This window comes from Pristis pectinata, chromosome 21, assembly GCF_009764475.1.
Source record: "Pristis pectinata isolate sPriPec2 chromosome 21, sPriPec2.1.pri, whole genome shotgun sequence".
Taxonomy (NCBI): domain Eukaryota; kingdom Metazoa; phylum Chordata; class Chondrichthyes; order Rhinopristiformes; family Pristidae; genus Pristis; species Pristis pectinata.
The window spans coordinates 5,129,186-5,147,079 of NC_067425.1; the positions used below are offsets into that span (position 1 = coordinate 5,129,186).

Sequence of the window (17,894 nt, forward strand, 5' to 3'; positions counted from 1 at the left end):
TTGAAACTTTTAATAGTTCAAAATTTTTTTAATTTAAAATCACTGTACATTTACTTTACATTTTTCATTGCAGAATGGGTAGATGTTCTACAATCCCAGTGAAACAGCCTGATTTTCACACATTAGTTTAGCTTTTATATTTCACAAAACATGAGGCCATTTACCCCATCAATCCCATTCCTTCACTTATTTTCCTAACTATTTTCTTTTACATACTTATTAACTCCTCCCCAATTCTCCCAACACCCACCAATACAAGGGGTTACCCCAAAAAAAAACCTTATGAGGCCATAATTTTGACGGCATTCACCTTAAGCATCACTTGTCAGCTATATCAAATCTATTAAAGATGCATGCTCACCTCAATCAAAAATGCAAGATGGTTTAAGGCATCTCACAAATGAAACAAAACTTTATTGTGTCCCAGGGTGATTCACAGCAGCAGCAGTGGATCAGTCTCCTTTTCCAATACCCTCATGAGTCACATCTTTGACTCAATAATCTGTTCACAAATTCACCCCTTATTGCTATGCCTTATGTTTAACAGATTTGAAGTTAATTGTCATGTGGCTCAACCCTGGTAGAGGTTTTTTTTTGAAAACACTAATTCTGACATTTTAACCTTCATGCAGAGTCAGCCACTGAATAGGTTGAATCTTTTATGAAGTTCATGTAACTTTACGGGACTCGGTCTGAGGGGTTAATTTATTTCTGTTTTAGGTGTTAAGTCCAAGGCTTTTAGTCCCCATGTTTTAGCATCTAGTTTTCAGCGATAGCACTTTAAATCAGGAGATTGGTGATGGTCCGGAAGATAGCCAAGGTATAGTAGGTAATTGGACGGATGCTACGATGAGTACTAATGATAGGAAGGTAATGGCAGATGGTGAGTTTTATTGTTGTTAGTTATCCTAAGAAATTTTAGATGTAATTATTATAATGAAGGATTTGTTGCTTTCAATGCCTTTAAGAAACACCAATAGAAATCAGGCTAAAATAGAGATTAAGGTACAGTGTGGCAAGGGTAGTAGAATAGGACAATCCTATTGCTTGCCATCATCCCAAGTGTAAAGATCAGATAGTTGAGAGTATGTTAGGGGTAAGAGTATTGAGACTGACTCAATAACAAGATTTTTTTTTAAACTCAAGCCATTGAGTAACATTTTTATTCGTTCAAATCATCCAGATTCAGTATCCATGACCAGTGCTAGTAGGAAGCATGCATGAATGTTCAAGAATGACTGCTCCCTCCTACATGAGGGAGCATTAACATAACTAAGATCCTGCATATGTAACCACTCTAGGATACAGTACCCAGGTATGTCAATAAATCACTCGGCAGATTTGCCTATACCTGTTACAAATTACTGGTTTAAGTTACATGTCCAACAGATTTTAAACAGAAGTCTAAAACAAAAATAGAAAAGAGTAAAACTGTGCATCATTGTTGTAACTCCTGCTAAGATAATGGGATAATGTCACTTAAGCTACTACCTTCATAGAATTTCAACTCAGTAACATTATGACTGCCTGGATTGCAATTCAGGCTGCGTGTGGATTTGCCTGTATCATGTGGTGTTTGATTAGAAGCAAATTTGTGCCAACACCAGATGCAGCCACATTTCCACAGCTAAAAGGTGGACGCCAGAGATAAGGATACCATAGTAAGCAGGGGTAAAAGAGCTTCGTATGTGAACAGGATGCATACCAACACCATAACCAAACAGACAGCTTTTTGTTTGGTGACATCCAAATGGAGGAATTAATCCAATTTGATATCAATCTCCAAACCATAAAAGTTTTGAAAACACCAGATTTGGCCGTTTACATCTACATGTTGAACCGACTCAGATTCCACTTCCTAAAGCGGTTTGCAAGAGCCATATTTAAACACTTCTATGCCTTACTGAGAAAACGACTGAATTTGTCAATTGAATTGAAAAGGAAAGACTATCTCCCAATTACCATCTCACTGAAATGTTTTGTGCTTAGAAACGAGATTGACTGCAGGCCAAATCTTTCATGGGTTAATCACCAATAAAGACAATAATCATGCCAGACCTGTAAACTGTATGCTGATGCAGACAGAATGTTTCCACATTTGAGGGAACCCAATAATGGAATTCGTAAGTATAAGATGGTCAATGGAAAATTCAGCTGGGAACTAAGGAAAGAGTGGTTGGACTACTGTGCTTACAGACGCATGGAGAATGACAGAGCAGTAAAGAACTTCGAGGATGGTGAAGGTGTTAGATGAAGCAACACATGATCAGGGTCTTGGAGAGAACAGCCTGTTTCTACACCTTGACACGCTCCACTTACCAAGCAGTGTCTTCCATAAAGATTCCTTCTCTTTCCAGCTGCATGAAGAGCTCTCCACCTGCAATGACACAACCCAATGAGTGCCAGAGAAGGCCAGCAACAATAGTGGGGGGAAAAATTGGCTGGTAAATTAAATGCAAATTCCTCAGTGACAATTATAGTCCATCAAGTGATATGTTTCAAGAATCAATATGCCGGGAAGCACTGTTCAGATTTTCCCAAAACTGATACAAAATTTTGATTCAGTGCAAAGATTTTTAAAATATTTCTCAACATATTGCACCACGTAACATGAAACTGTGTCAATAGATACAGTGGGACCCAGATTCAAACCCACTGTATTACATCAGTCATAGCATCTTCACTAGCAACTTGGCTGGACTGGTGAAGGAGACAGAAATTCAGCCAATGCAATAATTTTTATGTCACAGATTACTGTTGTACAGTTCAGGAGTAGTTAAAGCATCAGGAATCCTGGTTTATATACAGAGACATAGTATACAAGGACATTGGTTCTGCTACAACTAACATACAATACCCAATTCTAGTCGCTGCAGAAAAGGATGTGAGGGCCCTAGAGAGGCACCTTTAGTAGAATGGGTCCAGGATGAGAAATTTCAATTACATGGATGGAATGGAGAAGCTAGGATTATTGCTCCTCGATCTCTGCCTTCTCTATCCTAATTTGCTTGAATTTTTGAAATCAAAGGATTTAAATAGTGAGGGGAGAAACTGCTCCATTTGAAACCATAGATTTGAAAGGCATTGTTCGAAGAGCTGGGATTACAATGAAAAAACAATTTCTCATGCAGTGAGTTCTCATGATCTCAAATTCACTGCCTGAAAGTGTAATAGAAGTATAATCAACTGCAGCTTTCTAAAGGAAATTAAATATCTGAACAAAAATATTGCAGGGTTATAGATAAAGGGCCATAGGACTGACAGTATTTCCCTTGTAAAGAGCCATGAAGGTTCGATAGGCTGAATGGCCTCTTCTGTGCTTTCATAATTCCTTTGTCCATTCACCATTTCAAACAGGATTTTCAACTTAAGATGGTATCTTTAATACCATGTGAAATTTCCTGATCCCTCTGCTCTTCCTATTTCAGTTAAAATGACTGCCCTTAATAGAACACCTTTCAGTACTGACAGTGATTTCTGTCAGTTTTTAAATAATCCTCCATCCAGTCAAATCCTTTCAAGCCATTCCTAAGAACCAACATACCACTCCCCTGGACCTATTCCAAAATCAATGAAACGTTTACAAACTAAATTGACTTAAGAACAGAATCGTAAAGGACACCTCACTAGCAATCAGAGAAGCTACTCTTACTTCAACATTCTTTGCTTACTGGTTCTTAATTTGATATGCTATCCTTATCCATATTCTTTAATACTCTCAATTTAACACTGCTGTTGTTATCAATGTCTTTCCGAAAATCCACATACACTTCATCTACTATGTATTATGTCTGTTACTGACAGTTTAATCTTTTAATTTAAATCGCCTTGTGGCCATTAATCCCAAATTGTTTACTGACCGACCTATCTGATAATACAGTTAGACCTAGAAACACCAGCCTTTGCACGGTTAAAATACAACAGGTTTTGGTATTCTGTTTGTTTTGGGACTCATGCAGAAAGAGTAAGTGTCATCATCACTCAGTTCCATTACACCTATGAATTTTTTTTCCATGCAGCCCACGCTGTTAAAGGCAAGTCAAGAACACCAAAATCTCCGACAAATATTGATTCAACAGTCAATGATTCAAACTAGTGTAACAATGCTCAGTAACTACATATGGTACCAAAACAAAACTGCTGGAGAAACTCAGCAGGTCAAGCTGTATTTGTGCAGGCAAAGAAATGTTGACGTTTTAGGTCAGGACCCTGCATCAGGAACAAGACTTCAGAGGAAAGATAGCCAGTATAAAGAGATGAAAGGGTGGGGCGAGACAGGCGTTGGTAGGTGGAACCAGATGACGTGGGGGATGATGGGCAGATGGAGCCAGATGTGGGGAAAGAGGAGAGTTTAGAGGCAGGCTGGTGGGTGATAGGTTGAAACAGTCATGGGAAATAAAATTAGGCAGATGGACCCAGGTTGGGTGAAGGCGGGGGGGGAAGGTAGAGACAGGGGCTAGAAGTTCACTAGTGGTATATGGTTACTTTATCCCATAACTTTATATGGTGCTGGGGCAACTTTTTTCAAATGTCGCAATTTATTCTGATACTGACCGCTGAGATATTCAAGAATGAGGTAGAGCTTCCCCCCAGTCTGGAAAGCATACATCAGATCCACAATGAATGGATGCTTCACATCTTCCAAGATACTGCGCTCTGCTTTAGTATGGGCTGTGTCCTTTGCATTACGAACAATCATTGCCTGACAAAGCAAAATAAAAATTATTTGTTGGCAAAACCAGCACGACCGACTCAGATTGCTGAATTGAAATCATTGTACTGGAAAAATGACCGTTTGCATAGATGATTAGAACACCGCAACATCATATCAGGATTTAGATCTAGCGTTTAAATCCAACCAAGTCCGATAAGATTAAAGCCTGCCCTATACCAACTACAACATTTTAAATTAAATTTGTCTGGACAGTCTCAGTTCCGTTACTAGAAAACTGACAACAGAAAGCTGGCTGTAAATCGCAAAGCCAGTCAGAGGCTATATAGTAACTGCAATGGCAAGTGGAAACAAGTCAATGGCACAACAGCAGCACCGAGGCTGGGAATAGGTCACAGCACTTCAGCAGTGTACAACCTGCTTTATGCTGCAGTCAGAATAACTGCTTCATTTCCAAGCCGCATTTAGCACGAAAGTCACATGTGTCAATACAGTACAAAATTAACTTCTTAGTTTCTAAGGTAGGTGGGTGGGGAAAGCACATAGTTAAAAAGATATTGCAGGCAAATCAACGTGGAGCATCTGTCCAAAGATATACGTGCAGTGTACACCTCAAAAAAAAAATTAAAACAAATAGGATTAAAATCCAATTGTTTAAATTCTTGTTCCTTTCAGCAAGGAGAACCCCATTAATGTCAGCAGATAAAATACAGGCAAGAGTGTTGGCTTTAAAAAAAAAGTGTAGGGAAAACTCTCTTGCTTGACCTCCCCCCCACAGCAGTATAGTGAAGTGCATTATTCAGCTTGCTGAGTTGAGCAATGGGTGAAGCCACCAACCTGGTAAATTAGAACATATCCAGTGTCCTGGACTACCAAAAGGACAAAGGTAAGCAAGTCTGCTCCAAGCCTAATCCATAAAATCTGATCCATACCCCAACTCTATTTAATTACTGCATCCACTAGCTGGATCTAATAAAAATCCACTTATTTCACTCATGAAAATGCACAAGTTCTCGCAGCTTTTTGGGGATGACAGATGGGAGAGAGTATCTACATTTTTCTTAATTTTTGATTCCATTCTTGAATTGCCTAACTTTAGGACTGATTGTGCTCCTTGGATTTTCCCAGCAAAGAATATAAATTATCTTCACTGTCAAATCCATGTTACAACATTAAGCAACTCAGGCTCCCTCAAACTGCTAAACTTAGGGAATGCAAACAAAGATTAATCACTGTCCTCTTAACTCTCGAAAGCCCTGCTTCTACTCTGATGAATCTGTTGCTACACCTATTAAAATGGCCAATACATCTTAAGGAGCAATGACCAAACCAAAACACGACACCTTTTTACATTCAGTCCTTCTTGAAATAACACCAATACTTTTGATTATTTTTGTTTGAAAACCTGACAAATCAACTTGTTTTGCAATTAGTTTACTTGATACTCCGAACCTCCCTGCACCTGCAAAGTTCTGAGTTTCTCATCACTTATAAAATACTTTGATATATTGGATCTATATACAGCCTGACATTAAACTCGATCTGCCACAATTTGAGCCACTCACTTAACCCGTGTCCAGTTATAACTTCCTGCTACCATCTAGACAATGTGCTTATCCAAGAACTATTTAAACCACTTCTGATGTTAAATTTTCAAAAGCAATTTTTCCAGTAACAGCAAGCTCTCCAATTTTCCTCATTGGACAACTAACATGAGGGCGAACTCACTGATGAAGTATTCACAGAGAGCTTCCTGCACATTTTTCTTTTGAAGTCACAGACTATTTTTGGAAATATTATTTTTAGCTAACCTTTATAACAGATTTGTCTCAGGCAGCACTGACGTGTAATGCACAGAGTAAATTTGACAAGTCACGAATATTAGTCATTTTAAAAGACAGATTTTGAAAGCTTTTTTTAAAAAAATACACTTGGTTAGGTGGCAGAAACTAGTTCTGGATTTAGAGATAGGTATTAATACACATCCCAAGACATTAATTACAGAAACTTGTGAAAAACATGATAGAGTAATTAAAATTAGCAATGATTCTGCACTCAGGACTCAAATGTAGAGTTTAATGATTATACGCATTACCTTCTTTAGCACTTTCATGGCAAATATCTTTCCAGTATATGCACCCGATACCTTCCTTACTTGGAAAACCTGCAAACCAGAGAAAAATTTCATATCTTACTCTTGAAAAGCACATTTAATTCAGTATAGAATTCTGAAAATATCATATCAGCTCCTGATTTCAGCAGATCTTAGCCAAAGGGAGTGCCATGAAGAAAGGATTTAAGTATAGTTATCTAATTCAAGTAGAAATAAATTCCAACAAAACATTTTCAAGTTACACTTTCAAATGTGACTCCACTATTTCAAACAGGAAAGAGAAAAAAAGAGGCAACCATCAACCACATGCTTGACTTCAGTTGGCAGGGAAAATATTGAAGTCTATAATGAAGGATGTAATAACAGAACACCTAGAAAAGAATAATAGAATTTAGCACAGCCAATGTGATTAATAAAATTGAAATCATGTTTGATTAATCTGCTGCGCAACTAGTGGAATAGACAAGGAGCAATCAGTGGATGTGGTATATTTAGATTTTCAAAAAAAAATTCAATCAAGGCCCTGCAGAGGTTGATCAACAGGGAAGCCGCATGTGGAATTGGAATAAAATGTTGCCATGCATTGGAAGTTGGTTATCAGATCAAAAAAATGTTTGGGAATAAACAGATCATTCTCAGACTGGCCGGCTGTGACTATTGGGGCACCACAGTGATAGGTACCTGCGCCCCAGTGATTTACATTCTTTATAAATGATTTTGCTGAGGGGACCAAGTGTCATACATTCAAGTTTACTGATGATTAAGAGTATGAGGCTTCAAGGGAATATGGACAAGCTGAATGACTGGATGAGAATATGGCAGACAGAATGTAGTGTGGAAAAATGTTGTTAGCCACTTTGGTATACATAATGAAAAGCAGAGATGGTATGAAACTAGATCACGTCTTTGTTCAAAGGGGCCATAGCTTTTCTCGTACAGAACTTACTGCAGGCTAGCATCAGGTGGAGCAGGCAATTAAGAAAGCAAATGGCACATTAGCTTTATCATGAGCAGATTTAAACAAAGTCATAAGGAAGTCCAAGTACAATTGTATAGGGCCTTCTTAGGGTCTGTACTTGGTGTTTTGCTCTCCTCACCGAAGAAAGGATATATTCGCCAAAAAAAAAGGAATGCACCAAATATTCACTAGACAGCTTTGCCAAATCAGAGATTGAGTAGACCGACTACTCAATGAGAAGAATGAGAGATCTCATTGAAACATACAAAATTCTTAAAGGGCTTGACAGGATGGATGTGGGGAAGATGCTTCCCCTGACTGAGTCTAGGATCAAGTGGCAGTTTCAGAACAAGGGGTCAGCCAATTAGGACTGAGAAGTGGAGGAAGTTCAAGGAAGGTGAGCCTTTGGAATTCTCTATCCCAGAGGGCTATAGAGGCTCAGTCATCATGTCCTTTCAAAGCACAGATAGTAAGATTTCTAAATATTCAGGGAATCAGTAATCGTGAGTATAAAGTTAGAGACTACGAATTTCTTATGTCCTTGCTTCTTGATAGCACTGTTATTGACATCTTCCATTACTTTCTGATGATTGAGAGAACAAACTGAAGAAAGGCAGTCAAACCTAAAAACTTCTGCAAAGGCAGAGAGGTTCTGCACTTTTCTCTGGTATTCGAGATTAACGCTCAGATGCTCCCTGCTTGCCAAAAGGCACTGCAAAAGGATGTTTACTCAAGTCAAATTTCCTCTCTTTGAACAGGCTTTCAACTGTTGAAAGGCCAACACAGCTCTATGATGAGTTTAAACAAACAGAATATTGACTCAATAACGAATATCTCTTGATCGGTTATGGCTGTTTGTGCAGATTTCAACAGGATGTGTACTGTTCAGTGCTTCTAAGAAAACTCCAGGACTCCTGGACCTTTCACCATTTGGTGATCCATGTTGAAAAATGGTCATTGTATACAACCTAGCAGGCAATGGTGAGAAAATGGTAGCACTTAAACACTTGGGAAAAACCTTGCTCATTCTGCCCACGATCATCACAACTTGCAAGCAGCTTTTGAAACAATGAACCAAATGCAAACTCCACGTTAAGAATGAAGGAAATACAAGAAAGCCATACGACCCTTCAAACCTCATCTCCCATTCAACAAGATCATGGCTAACTGGTTTTTGGCCTCATGTGTACTTTCCTTCCCAAGCCCCATAACCTTTGATTCTTCCTCAGCCCAAAAATTACTTTCAGCCGTGAATATGCTTAATGACAGAATTCGAAGGACTCAAATTCCTCATCTCAACCCCTCATCCTGAGATTTCAGCCGTAAATCCTAGACAACCCCAGGAGGGGAGATAACCTCAGTGCACCTATCCTGTCAAATCTCTTCACTTTTCCAAACTCCAAAGTACACTCTATTCAATCTTTTCTCAGAGGACACCGCCATCATGGAAATCAAGTAAGCCAGCCCTTTCTGCACTGTCTTAGTACAAGTTTCCTTGAATGAGGGATCAAAGCTATACGTGGTGCTCTTTGTCTGGTCTTGGCAAGGCCCTGCATTATTGCAACAAGACTTCTTTTTACTCTAATAGTCTAAATCGCTTGCACTAAACACCAACATTCTATTTGCCTTCTCAATTACCTGATGTACCGACAATAGCTTTGTTTTTAGGAGGACATCTGGTTGCTCCATACACTGGCATTCAATGACTGCAGGTCAATTAAATAACACTGATTTTCTGTTCCATTATCTCTGCTGCCACTTATAACCATAACATGGAAAACCATCAAATCTAGAAGATCTGGCAGTCCTTCATTCACCCAATCCTTTTCTCTAATAATCTTCATTGTTTTAATTCCTCATCCTTTTCCCTATCCATTATCTATTAATAAACTTTTTGTACACTTTGCGCCTTCCAGTTGAAGATCTGACAGATAATTTAATGCTTCTGCCACTTCCTTATTTTCCCCATGTCTCAACTTCAAAGAGCGCATGGTAACTGATACAAATAACTAATTTGGAAAGAAAAGTGCTCACTCTAGTACTCAAGGTGCAATACTCAAAGGACCTACTGTGCTCTCTTCTTCCTGTAACACTTAACCCTACTCCCCCAACTGCTCAGAGTCCATAGATATTCACAATGTGCTTTCCAATTTCTTGAGATTTATGTTAGAAAACTTCAGTTCTACCAACTTTTTTTTATATGAAAACCTGGTTAGTGTCCAACAGACCCACAGAACATTTTCAAACTGTCCCACTAATATCTCTTGCAAATCTCATTAACCTTGGCTGCAAACAAGAGCACAGATGCTTTTATTTTTCTGACTGCAGGACCCAAACATTGCATTAAATTAGTTTAGACTTGATACTTAATGTTGGTGAACTGAGATATCACTCCCAGCCATAACATTTACAACTCCAAATTATATTTTCCTTTGCCACACAAGGGAAGAGGTTACTTGGTTCCAGAAACCTGCTAATTACTAGTTCTTTTTAAAAACAGACACCAGGTGCAGTCCAAGGGCAGCACGAATCAGCTGGCCCTTTCACATACCCCGCAGATTGACAGTATAATTTCAGAGCAAGGATAGAGAGCAAACTATAGGGAGGAATCAAGGTCCACCATCTTTATTGCACAGTTCTCTTTAAATACTTCGAATTCATTACAGGCATACAACAGAAGAATTTCCACACATATTCCAAGATGACCTCAGATGAAATTGCCCCAGATTTCTAGGAATATTTACCATTTTTATACCTGTTCAATGTTGTCGCAACTGTTTGGATTCTTGTTGCATCCACTAATATCTATAAAAAAATACAGCATTTATTCAGGAAAGGTGAAAAAGCATTCAGGTTGTATGTTGAATCCTCTTAGGGAGTAATTCACACAGCCTGCCGATACCTTTATCCACTTAAAAAGTCATGTTAAACTTTAAAAAACAATGCTGGAAACACTGCAGGTCAGGCAGCATGTGTGGAAAGATATGGCCAATAACACTTAATTGGAACAGACAGAGCTATAAAAATCAAATGTTTTAAATTGCAAAGGAGTGAAGAGAACAAGGAACACCTGTAATAGGGCAGAGACTAAGAAAGGCTAAACATCACATTGTGGTGATGTCACCAGCTCAGACAGTGGCGAAACATCATTATTCACAGATGATCTGCATGGAGATGCAAATAGAAAGGGGAATACAAATGGAAGAAAGGGGAAGAGGCTGGAACTGCAAGATTAAAAATAACACAGATGTTGGAAATCTGAAACAAAAACAGAAGATGCTTGAAATACTCAAGATCAGGCAGCATCTGTGAGAAGAGAAAAATAGAGTTTAAGTTGATGACCCTTCAGAGCTGGCCAGTTCTGATACCAACTCGAAAGGCTGGTTATCTGAAGTGGTTGATTTCAACATCAAGTCCTAAGGGCTATAATGTGCCAAATTGGAAGATGGAATGCTGTTCAACAAGTTTACATTGTGCTGCACTGGAACAGAGAAGAGGCCAAAGATCAGAGTGAGAAGAGAGAGGCAAATGGAAACTCAGGGGCACCTTTGTAAATTGCATAGGGGTGTTCGGCAAAGCCATTACCCAATCTGTTTAGTTCCACCAGCATGGTGAGCACTGAATGCAGTACACGTGAATCATTGTTTCACATGGGAGGAGTATTTGGATCCTCGATGGGAAAGAAAAGTCTCGTGCAGCACAAAAACACGATCTGCCTCAGGCCTCAACTCTTCTGGGCCAGTTAGACAAAGTCCTCAATTCCGTGATCTTTCAAAAATTTACCCGCTTCTTTACATACATCCAAGGATCTAGCCTCCGCAACCCTCTGGGGTAATGAGTTCCAGAAATTCACCACCCTCTTTGTGAAGAAATTGCCTTGCACATCAGTTTTAAATGACAGCCTCCTTATCTCGAAACTACTTCCCCTGATTCAAGACTATCCCACTAGTGAAACATTTCAACATCTATCCTGTTATGCCCCATGAGAATCTTCTGTTTCAATAAGATCACCCCTCGTTCTTCTAAATCCCAAAGAATGCTGATCTAATTTTTTTTTAAGCCATTTGTGAAAAGACAAACCTCTCATCCCAGGAATTAGCAAGTGAATCTCTTCTGGACTGCCTCCAATGCTAGTATATCTTTTCTCAAATAAGGGAATCAAAACTGTACTCAGGTGCCACAAGAAGGTAGTGGATATTGGTGGCAGCGGAAGTGTGGCCGAAAGCGTCACACAGGAGACAGTCCTATCAGAATACTGAAAGTGAAAGGGAGAGGAGGATGCATCAGGTGGCAGCATCATGTCGAAGGTAGAATGATCCATTAAATATGGAGAATGATGGGGTGGAAGTTGACATAAACACAGTATTAACAGACTGCTTTACTGTTAAAGGGCTCTAGGCCACTATTTTGAAGAGTTGTGAAGTTACCACAAGCTCCGCAGTTGAAATCCCTCAATTAACATCACTTTATCAAATTATCTGGTCATTTGCATTTTGCTACTTACAAGACACTCCAATATCAGAATCAGGTTTATTATCACTGATATATGTCATGAAATGTGTTGTTTTGTGGCAGCAGTGCAGTGCAAGACGAAGACACAAAATTACTGCAAGTTACAAAAGTAAATAAATGGTGCAAGAGAGGAATGACGAGGTAGTGTTCATGGCATAAAGCAACACAGAAGTGCAAGTCTCACTTTTTTTCTGTCCCAATGATAATCCTCTCTACTGTTCCAAACAAACCCCACAGGGGACTATCACTAATTAGGAGCATACAAAGAAAGGATGAAGAAATGTTTACAGCTTTTGGTAATGCAGAATTTATATGATCAATCTGACATTCAATGGCATTACCATCTCTGAATCCCCCATTATCAATATCCAGGGGGTCACCAGAGACCAGAAAGGGAACTGGAATAGCCATATACACAATGTGACTACAAGAGCAGGTCAGAGGCTTGGAATCCTGCAGCGAGCAACTCACCTCCCCAAAGCTTGTCCACCATCTACAGGGATCAAATCAGGAATGTGGTACAATACTCTTCACTTGCCTGGATGAGTGCAGCTTCAACAACACTCAAGAAGCTCAACACTATACAGGGCATAGCAGCCCACCTGATAGGCAGCCCATTCGCAACCATTCACTCACTCTAGCAATGCACAGAAGCAGCAGTTTGTACCATCTACAGGATGCATTGCAGCAACTCACCAAGACTTCTTAGATACCACCTTCCAAACCCATGATCTCTAACAGCTAGATGGACAAGGGCAGCAAAAGCATTGAAACACCACCACCCGGAAGTTGCCGTCCAAGCCACACACCATCCTGACTTGGAAGTATACCGCCTTTCCTTCACTGGATCATAATCCTGGAACTCTCTCCATAACAACATTGTTGGTATACTAACACTGCAAGGACTGCAGCAGTTCAAGGCAGCAGCTCATCACCACCTTCTCAAAGGCAATCAGGGATGGGCAATTAAATGCTGGCTCTGCCTAGGAAGTCCACACCCTTTGAATAAATAGGAAAAAAATCTGAAATAACATTCTCAACTCCATATCTGAACACTAGCTTAATTCCCCATATCACTTTCTGATTAATAAATTGACCCAGTCATGCAAGAACAAAAACATATATATATATATATACACACATATATAGTATATATACATATATATTGTATATACATAATATATATACATATATATATACATATATATAATATATACACACATATATAATATACACACACATATATTACACACATATATATTATACACACATATATATTATACACACATATATATTATACACACATATATATTATACACACATATATATTATACACACATATATATTATACACACATATATATTATACACACATATATAATATATATACATATATAATATACATACCATATATATAATATACATATACACACATAATATACATATACACACATAATATACATATACACACATAATATACATATACACACATAATATACATATACACACATAATATACATATACACACATAATATACATATACACACATAATATACATATACACACATAATATACATATACACACATAATATACATATACACACATAATATACATATACACACATAATACACATATACACACATAATACACATATACACACATAATACACATATACACACATAATACACATATACACACATAATACATATATATATACACACATAATACATATATATAATATATACATATATATACACATATATCATATATATACACATATATAATATATATACACATATATATAATATATACACATATATATAATATATACACATATATATAATATATACACATATATATAATATATACACATATATATAATATATACACATATATATAATATATACACATATATATACATATATATATATATATATATATATATATACACACACACACACACACTGAGGGGAAAGGGAAAGCGGATTAGGTGATATTGTCCACCAAAAACAACTGGGAAAAATAACTCAATCCATGACGAGTGCCATGTTAGAACCAGCTAGGGATAAATTCTTAGTCTGAGTAGACATGTGGGGAAGAAAACATTTAGAAAACCCTTACCTTCCCATAACCACCTTTGCCTAGCACACGTAGAAGCTCAAAGCATTCCGGTCGGATTTTTTCTGGTCCTCTGTTCACATTGTTTTCAGAGATTTCAAATTTTTCACAGTGTTCCATATCCCTGCAAAACAGATGAAAATATACTTCTCTCAGTCCACTAAAGCTGATATAGTTGTGTCCTTAATAAAGGATAATTCAAAGAAATTAGGAATACAGAAGACCTTGGAAAAATAAGGAAAGATGGGTCATTTCAATATACTAGTACACAGTGTTTCTTTACCTTTAAGATCAACCTTCCTCTTCAGTTTCCCTCTTCCTTTAACTATCATCCTTGCTCAGTTGCCAAGGCCGCATTAGATTCCCCGTACCTCAATCAAATCACTCAGTGAATTTTAGCACACTGATCCAACACTGGGAGAGATGCCCCAGTTGAGCCCAGTGGTTCTGTACTTAAAATCAATATAAACTCATGTTTATCAGCAGCCAAAAAACAAGCAGCGACTTCTTGTTTTCCTGCACAATCCTCCCAGCCACACCCCGCCAGTCCTGCAGTATTCTAGCTGTCCCAGTTCAGGCAAACCTTTGAATGTGTGGTGGAGAAATAACCCCAGGGTTTCGAGATGGAAAGAGAAGCAAACAACATCAGGACTCTTCCAGATGTTAATACTAATGACTGGCATGGTCAACACAAAACTGCATTGCTCAATAGATTAACATTTGTTGCAGCATTTATTAAAAACTAAGCACCAACTCACAGTTCAAAGGGAACTCCATGCTCCATGCAGTCACTGTACTGCACCTGGAAAGCAAGAAATTCATTAGTACAACCAAAACATAATTAGACCTCTATTGTGTTATATAGCTTCTCCAATTTACTAACCTCTATTATAAATTGAATTAGGCACACAATTAATCTTCAGACTGCCAAATGCCACATAGCAAACATGCACCTTCTTTTAGCAGTGGCTTGGATATCATGCTCTCCATCTACTCAAATCCTAGTATTGGCCCACCACCAGCATCTTCCACACCCCACCCAGCTTGAATCCCAACTTGATTTTTCAATTTTAGTCAATTTCTTGCTACATAATAACCCACATCTCATCAATTACACTAGGAACAGGACATTAAATTTAAGGAAATTTAGTTTATCCACAAATCAATCAACTTACCAACTCCTATTGTATCCTCCATTGCCTTCAATCACTGCTGATTATTACAGCATTGATGAAAGCTTTGCCTGGCTTTTCCTTTAATTAACTGCTTCACTTTTAAATTGGCATCTTATGACATTTAACTTTTGTCATTTTCATTCATAATTGCATAAAACTCAATTTCTTCAAAATGCCTAATTTTCTGAAGTAGTTCACCTCTCACTTCATTACCAAAATCTTCCCTGAATCTTCTCTTAAGCCACCACAACTGCACTCAATACCACTGAGAAGCAATGTCTTGTAGAACAATGTCACTTTAAATCTGTACCCTCTGCTGATGCAAATTAGTGCTAGTTTGATTGCAACCACACTCAGTTGTACGAATGGAATGTGTACTGTTTGGTTTCTTGTACTTTTTTTTAACCACACCAGCCACACACAAGTTCAATGAAATGATCACAACCCTTCTTAATCTAGCTCAATATGTTCGCAACACCCACCTGCAGATTCTACTTAAAATTCCCAATTCCTTAATATTTAAAAAATTGCTCAAATCCCACAATTCCTAACTTCACTATCGACAAAGTTTTTTTTATTGACAAAAGGCTAGATTTTTTTAAAAAATTGTCTTCATTTGCCTCCAGATTAATTTATCCGTATCTTTGAAGGCTTCTTTTATTCTGGCAATTTTTGACTTCAGACTACCCGCAAGATACAGCCTCATCTAGGTTAATTCACACTAATGCAGGGAATGAATTAATTTGGTTTCTGTTTTTATCCCGTGTTTAAACACTAAATGCATTTTTCTTCAGAAGGGAATAAAACAGTGGTGCAGAATTTATTGCAGGTTGGGCCAGAATGACAATCTGAAACATTCATGAACCATTCACAAACAGAAAGCCCAAATTTCCCCAGAGAACCTGCCCACTTTAATTCCAGCTGTACTCCAATGTTGGACTGATCACACTGGCAGATATATTTTTTTATATATATATATAGGAACTAGGCACCATGGCTGACCCCAATCAGCTCTAGAGGTGGTAGTAGTGGCTCCAACCTTGAACTACTGCATTCCTACTGGTAGAAATATTCCCACAACTTTGCTCAGTCGTGAGTTCCAAGATTTGGAACCGGCAATGGAGGAATGGCAATACATTGCCAAGTCAGGATGCTGTGCAGCTTGCAGAGGAACATGCAAGTGGTGGTGACTTCTATACATCCAAAGTCCCTGCCCCTCTCGGTGTCAGAAGTCGCAAGTTTAGGAGGTGCTGTTGAAGAATCCTGTCTAAGTAACTGCAGTGCATTTTGCAGATGGTACTCACTGCAGGAACTGTGTGCCAGGGATGGAAGCAATACCAATAAGGCAGGCAGCTTTGTCCTGGATGGTATCAAGCTTAAGGATTGTTGGACCTGCACCCATCCAGGAAAGTGAAGTGTATTCCACCGGACTCCCAACTTCAGGTCTCATGTAGGATGGAAAGGTTTCGGGGTATCAGGAGAACCTCTCACCTCAGGATAGCTGGCCTTTAACCTGCTGAAAGCCACACTGTTCATTTAGTTGGTTCAATTGAGTTTCTGATCAATGGTGATCTCCAAGAAATCGGTAGTGGAAATATCATGAATGAACAATGTTCACAGTCATTCAAGGTATTTTAGCAGGTTTGACAGCCAAAGAGCCTGGGAGTGTGTTAGCCAGCAGTCAAACAGCTCCCATTTCAGGACCAAGATACTCTTACACTCCTGGTAAGAGCAGGCAGCAGGGCAATGAGTACAGGTACAAGGCCCAGATTGCACCTTGCCATTACAGTCGTAAAATAATATTACACCTGGTGTCAAATGCTAGGCAACCAGCATCAAGCACATATTTTGTAGTTACTACCCACTCATCCAGAAAATTGTTAGCAGCTGCAATGAAAAATATAAACAAAGAGCAGCCATTTTCCTTGTGTGTTAATGGAATCAAAGTATATGTGGTTATTGCAAGAAAGTTGTGCTGAAATTAATCTTCTTGAATGACCAAGCAGGCAAAAGAGATGGAATGGTCTACTGCTGCCTCCGTTTATGTTGTTCTTACACCATTTACAGAATATATCTGCCAAACATCTTTTGAAAGGCTACATGCTGATGTGATTGGTGCAGGTTAGTGGAAGATCTTCAAGAAAAAAGGCCAGAGTACCAGAGAATCTATAAATCGTTAAATTTAAATAAATGCCTAGTCCCATACAGTATATGTAAACAAATTCCACACACTTTTTCTACAGTTGAACCATTTGGCCCTAGTGTTTGACACGTGAAATTAATATTCTGCTTTTAACCAAGGAAAACATCTAAAGTTACAAGAAAATAAAGGCATTATTAGGTGGA

The 17,894-nt window shown here is 38.4% G+C and overlaps 1 protein-coding gene across 1 annotated transcript in view; it reads right to left on the reverse strand.

Moving 5' to 3' along the window:
• Positions 1-17,894, reverse strand: part of LOC127581525 (ribosomal protein S6 kinase beta-1-like) — a 60,235-nt gene that overhangs the window by 27,999 nt on the left and 14,342 nt on the right. The window contains 5 exon segments of the mRNA XM_052036008.1: positions 2,320-2,377; positions 4,555-4,702; positions 6,768-6,836; positions 14,377-14,497; positions 15,132-15,175. Of these exon segments, the coding sequence (XP_051891968.1) occupies positions 2,320-2,377; positions 4,555-4,702; positions 6,768-6,836; positions 14,377-14,497; positions 15,132-15,175 (440 nt within the window).